This window comes from Cyrtonyx montezumae, unplaced genomic scaffold, assembly GCF_038088225.1.
Source record: "Cyrtonyx montezumae isolate F1298 unplaced genomic scaffold, pur_monq_1.0 scaffold_4, whole genome shotgun sequence".
NCBI lineage: Eukaryota > Metazoa > Chordata > Aves > Galliformes > Odontophoridae > Cyrtonyx > Cyrtonyx montezumae.
In genome coordinates this window covers 327,442-333,441 of record NW_027072045.1, presented here as the reverse complement: position 1 = coordinate 333,441, position 6,000 = coordinate 327,442, and the positions used below count along the sequence as shown (strand labels likewise).

The 6,000-nt window shown below is 57.6% G+C and overlaps 1 protein-coding gene across 2 annotated transcripts in view; it reads left to right on the top strand.

Annotated features, from left to right (window-relative positions):
* The first annotated feature begins 407 nt into the window (after positions 1–407).
* The window catches only part of INPP5A (inositol polyphosphate-5-phosphatase A), a 193,833-nt gene continuing 188,240 nt past the window's right edge, over positions 408–6,000 (top strand). Inside the window, exon 1 of one of the 2 annotated variants that reach the window (XM_065746758.1) lies at positions 408–599. In XM_065746758.1, the coding sequence (XP_065602830.1) occupies positions 525–599 (75 nt within the window). In that variant the 5' untranslated portion in view covers positions 408–524. The remainder of the gene's footprint in view (positions 600–6,000) is intronic. The other variant, XM_065746757.1, reaches the window with a different exon arrangement.

Below are 6,000 nucleotides of genomic sequence, written 5' to 3'. Positions count from 1 at the left end.
AGAGCCGCGCCCCGCACAGGTGAGCTGCGGCCGGGCCCGGCCGGGCGGTCCCCCGGGGCCGCCGTTGCCCTTTTAAGAGCCACGCGGGGCCGCCGTGACGTCACGGGCGCGCGGCCCCGGCCCCGCCTCCCCCCCCCCCCCCACCTTCTCCTGTCCGCCGCCGGAGCCGGGAGCGGCAGCCGCGCTCGGCGCCCGTCCCAGCTGGGCTCGGCCCGTCCCGCCGCGGCCGCCCCGCCCCCCGCCCCGCCCCGCAGACCTGCCATGCGCCGCGGCCCGGCGCCAGCCTCCGCCGGCGGGAGCCGTCCCGGCAGCAGCGCGGCGGCGGCGGTGGCGGGCGAGCGCTGAGCGCGGAGCGGCGCGGCCCTTACAGCCGCAGGGCGCCCCGGCCCGGCCCGGCCCCGCCTGGCGCGGATGTTCCCGGGCCGCCCGCGGTTCCCCCCGCCGCCCGCGCCCCGCAGCGCCCCGCGCCCGCCCCCGGGCTCCCCGCAGCGCCGATCCGCGCTTCCGCCCGCCCGCCCGGCGCCATGGCGGTGAAGGGGGCCGCGGCCGGCGCCGGGGTGCTGCTGGTGACGGCCAACGTCGGGTCCCTCTTTGACGACGTAAGTACCGCGGGGTTCCGCTCTCCGACCGCGGCGCGGGCACGGCCGTGCGGGCGGAGCGAGACCGTGGGCGGTGCGGGATCGGGGGCCGCTCCGGGGCCGGGCGCGGCTTTGCGGGGCGCGGACGGCGCCGGGAACGATCCCCGGAGCCGCGAGTGAGGCGTCCGCCGCGCTCCGGGGCTGCGGGCGGAGCGCAGCGCTGCGCTGCGGAGCTGTGCGGTAACGGCACCGCTCGGGGCCGTGCGAGCTCTGCCCGGTGCCGCGGGGCCCCGCGGTGCCCACCCGCGGTGTGCGGCCGTGCCGAGCTTCGTCAGACTGCGCCCGCAGCCGCTGTCGCGCCGGCGAGCGACAGCCCGAAGCGTTCTCCCCTCGTGCTCGGGACGGCCTCAAGGCCGCATCGGGCGCCCGGTGCCGGTGCCCGTGCCTGGCCCGGCGCTGCCGTGGGGCCGACCCACGGCGCTGCCGTGAAGTCTCGCAGCGCGTGCCAGGCTGTCCCTGGTTCGAGCACGGCGCGCTGCTGCTCCCGTTCGGGGCGGCGGTGCAGCTCTCCCCCGGCGGTGGCCGCAGGGGGCTGCTTCTGGCCCGGGGGTCCGGAGTGTTGTTGACAGTTTCTGCAGCGGGGAGCGGGGGCACGTGGGCTGAGCTGCCCCCACGCGTTCCGCAGGGGTCCCCCCTGTGACGTGGGGATACGTAGCTGCTCTGCAGCCCAAAGGGGACTTCAGCTGCAGGCAGGGACTGGTGCCGTGGTGGCCTCATCTCAGTGGGGCTGCATTGTGTGGTCCATTTCCCAGTTCCAGTCCGCGAGGTGCATTTAATCCAGCTCCCCTCAGTTGGTACCCAGACTGTGCACTGCGTCAGAGCTGGCCCTGGGCTGTGGCACCGTGCTTGGTGCAGCCTGGGCTGTGGGTCCAGCAGCCCCTGGGTAGTCCTGCTCCCATTCCCCCGCTTTTGCCTGGCAGCCTCTTGCCATCATGTTGCCCTCTGGTTGGTGTGGAGCAGGCTGTGTGCTTCATGCTTGGAATGCATTCTGTGCAGGTGCTCTTTGCTCTTGCTGCGCGTGCAGATGCCCCTTGCTTGGGACTGGTGTTTGATGGCAGAACAAAGTTCTCCTGGCAGACTGGCTGCCTGGGGTGGGTGCTCTCCTGCATGCCTGTCCTGACCATGCAGTCATAGGGCCTAGAGAGTTCTGGCTCGTGCTGAGGGCATCCTGGAGCATGCAGCCCCAGGACAGCTGCAAGCGGTGGGAGGCACTGCTATTCCCCTAATGTAAGCATCAGCACAGTGTTTCTTGGGTCTGTGGTGTTCTTCAGAGCTGGACCAACACGTGTGTGTCACGGCTGTGAATGTGTATGGAGCTTGGCGTGTTGGCTGTACTGGAGCAGTCACTGCTTGTCCTGCTGCAGGATGCTTCCTGCTTGTTAGCACAAGCACTGCTGCTGGGAGCAGGTGATGAGTTCAGGTTACCCGTGGGTTGCTGCTGCTTCTTTCCTCCCTTCTCACTCTTTTCCCTTCCCCTTTTATTGTTTCTTTCCTTGTTTTTTCATTCTTTCCTTATTTTCTTCACTTCCTCCATCTGTGCTGCCCAGATGTCACAGTAACCCTTCCATGAGCCTGGTGGCCCCAGATCAAACCTGTCTGGCACCTCACTGTATGGGATGTTACTTCGTGTGCTGCTGTTTGTTCCCTTATCCTGTGTGCTCCCTGGGAGCCTTGGGCTGAGCGTAGATGGATCCCATCCCCAGCTCCTGGTGTGTCCGTGGGGCTGTGTGTGCTGGAGGAGCTCTCCTCGCTGCTTGTTCAATGATCATATTTAGTTATTGGCACACTCATCACTGTATGTTCTGACATAATGAAGGTTTGGTTGTTTCTGTAGGGCGGAGGCAGATGGTGATCTTTGGGGTTCAATTTCTGTTGCCTCAGAAGCATGGTTTGCTCCATCAACAGGGTGTGGCCACCAAACAGGAGTGCCTGGGAGCAGGGGCTGATCACACAGGTGCACTTTGGTACCATCTCAGGTTGAGATTACTTCATTAATCCATACCTTATTAATCCTTTGGGTGTAGATTTATATGGTAAAGGTTTCAAGTACTCCCAGCAGGCTTAGCCGCCGTGCAAGCTCCACAGTTTCTGCTTGTGCTGGAAGTGCTGTGTTCAGACTGGAGTCTGTGTGCCAGTGTCAGGCAGGCTCCTGAACACGTGGCCTTGCTTTCTTACCTCCAACGTGTGCAGCTCTCCTCCAGGAGGAGTGATGCAGTTATGGGGTCCCCAGGACAATCATAGGAGTGACAATGAGATGGAGAGGTAAAAGCTGAAGCCAAGCAGGTTGTGTGGTTTTGTTTGTTAAATTAAAGAAGGGGTGAAGTAGCTTGGGGAATTGCAGTTAGGTGGTGGTGGGCTGACTGCAAGGTCTTCACCTGATGCTCTAGATTAACCCAGTTTGCCCTGGCTGGAGCAAGACCAAGTTGTCGTGGTGAGTCCCTCCCTTCCAAAGCAGTGCACTTGGTGACCCGTACGGCTGGGAGCACTGCGATCCCTGTGTCCTCTTTGCTTTGCTCTCACAATGAAGCCTGAGCCCCAGCTGCACAGAGCTCTGCCCCTCCTGCAGTGTGCCTGGGCAGGTGGGCAGCCCCTGCACCCCCATGAGCTCAGCCTGTGCTGTGAGGGTTCCCTCCTTCTTCCCTGCCTGGTACGGTTGTTAGGAGTACACCTACCGCTCTGAGTATGAACCCTGACCGTCCTTCCCTGCTGTAAGGACTAGAAATCTGATTGAGTTTGACATAGAAATATTTCCTCTGCCCATTTCTGAAGACATCCTGCTCCCCTGGTGGGCAGTGCTCAGTGCGGAGGTCTGTCCTTATCACATCTGAACTTTGCTTGCTGATTGTGAAATGGGGATGTGGTTCTGTCTGATGTGTGAAGTACCTGTGGATGCAACTGGTATGAAGCGATAAAGGTGGTGGTTTTGTAGCTTTCTTGTTGTAATTTATCTTTTGTTTGGTTTTGTTTTATTTGTTTTGATTTCCCTCCAGGAAGAATTTTCTGAGTTTTGTGGAATATTTCAAGAGTGTTAGGATGGAAAATGTCTTATTCAGGTTTGGATTTCCAAGCAGGTATCAGTGCTAGCACACTAAGGCGCTTTCTCTTCAGGTCACATCTCCTAGATGGAGCAGAAGGCAGCACGTGGTTCATTTTGATTGTTGGTTTTATTACTGTTGGTTTTGCGTTCATGCCACTGTTGCCTCCTTCGGTTTATTTGCTGCTCTATGGCAGAATCTCAAGTAAATGTTTTTCTTGGTTTCCCCTGCTCTTACTTCTGCAGTGTTTTGGGGGAGTTTTTGTTTTACTGAATTCCAAATGCCCTTTGCAGAAGGTGCAACTTTGGTGGCACCAAGTCCTGATCTACCTCAGAAGTTTCCAGAGCTAGGTGGGGATGGTGGTGCTGGGGAGATTTTTTTCATAAAAAAAAGCAGTTTTGTTGGGCCTGTTTATGGCCCAGCAGCTGAGGTGGCTGCGGGGTGATGTCTGTGCTCAGCCTTGCCACAAGAGGTTTTTCCCAAGTTTGCAGCGATATCATTAAACTGCTGATGTCCCTGCTTTGGAAAAGCAGAAATACAGCTTGGGAGATGTGACATCAGTTTGTAGCTGGCTGTTCACGTAGCAATAAACACACAGCAGAAGTGATGTGTGCTCTGCTGCTGGTGTCCCAGCGTGCAGCACTCGTCCCCCTGGCTCAGCAGTGTCCCTGCAGCCCGTGCCATGCAGGACATCCCCGGGGTGCTGCCCTGCAGTGTGGGCTGCCCCGGCAGGCACAGACACAGCAGCACCGAGGGTGAGGTGCAGAGCATTACGGTTCTGCTTTAGGTGCGAGTTCACTGCCAGATGCCATACAGCTGTGCAGCAAAGTGATGTCAGTGTGCATCCGCGTACACCTTAAAAGCTTTCCTCTAATTTGCTGAAGGTTGGAGCAATGCAGGTGTAGCACAGGGATTTTCTTCTCCAATATAAGAGTTGTATGTTTAAAGAACTTTTTTTTTCTTGAACAAGTAATAACATTTGTCAGCTTAGCAGACTTTTTACAGTCCTCTGAGCAGGAGGGTTTTCATTAGGAGGCTGCAAAGTGTTCTCCCTTAAGCAGGAAATTCAGAGATTATCTTGCAGACCATCTTTCCTTTCATCATGGTTAAGTGCTGATTAGCAGCAAGAACACTTGTTTACACGAGGAATTAATATGACCTGCGTTATGTGACTGTAGCTTTCTGTGAGTGTGGTTTTGCAGCAGGTGGAGCAGGGTGGGCAGCCTGCAGCTCGCTGTGTTTCCACGCAGTGCTGGTGTCAGAGCGGAGGCTTGGGAGGGTTTAGCTTCCAGAGCACTTAACTGCAAAGCTACATGGCAGGAGTGCATTTCGTGTGCTCCGTTAGTGTATAAGTTTGTACTAGCTCATGAAAGTGGTATTTCAAAGGTTTTGTTGCTTTTTCGAAGTCCTAATTGTGAATTTTCCTACCACAGAATTTGATTTCAAAGGCTCTTTCACACAGAGCAGCAGCCAAGCCCTCAGATCTTACGTTTTTTCTGAAGGGCTGATTTGTTGTGTATTTTCTTTTTTCTCCTTTTCTGTCATTTATTTCATCATATTTCTCACATCTTCCACCTCCTGCAAATGTATTCTCTCATCACCTGCAGTGGCTTTTCCCCCCCTCTCCCTGTGTATGCTTGCTTCTTCCTGACAGCTCTCACTGTACTGCTCACCGAAGTGTGGATGCCTGTGAGAAGAGCCGCCTGTTCTCTGCAGTGTTACTTGTGTCTCAGAATCTATCAGGAGAGTGAAGTTGTTCGCACTGGATGTGATGTTTGTTACCCCTGGGACAGGTGCCGTGTCATCCCTGCTGTAGTGGTCTGATTTATTGATGCTCATCACTGGCACTGGGATGGTGGCCCCGCTGAGGGCAGTGTCCCACCTGCAAACCCCATCTCAGAGCGCAGCCCCCAGCTCTTGGTGCTCAGCACCTGCTGGGAGCTGTGGGGTCCTGTGCCCAGCCACAGCCTGGTGCTGGGCGGTGGTCCTGTGCAGCCCGGCCCTACAGTGCCTGTGGAGCACTGCAGAGAGAAGGCCTCAGGCTGGGCCTTGCCATTGCTCTGTGAAGGCCTGGCCGTGCTGTGGTCATGGGAAGGGTCACTGGCAGTAACTGCATGTGTGTGGGGTGGGAGAATGGGAAGAGAGCATCAGTGTGAGTGAGCAGCACGAGGAGGTGGTTTGGGTGTTTTTGTTCCCTGTGGCACCGAAGGCATTGTGTTCTGCCAGATGCACAGCACCAGCCATCCTGCACGAGCCTGCCTTCTGAAGAGCTTAAACAGCAGCTAGAGCTGCCTTCTGCTCACACAGCCCCAGCACTGCTGGCTGCA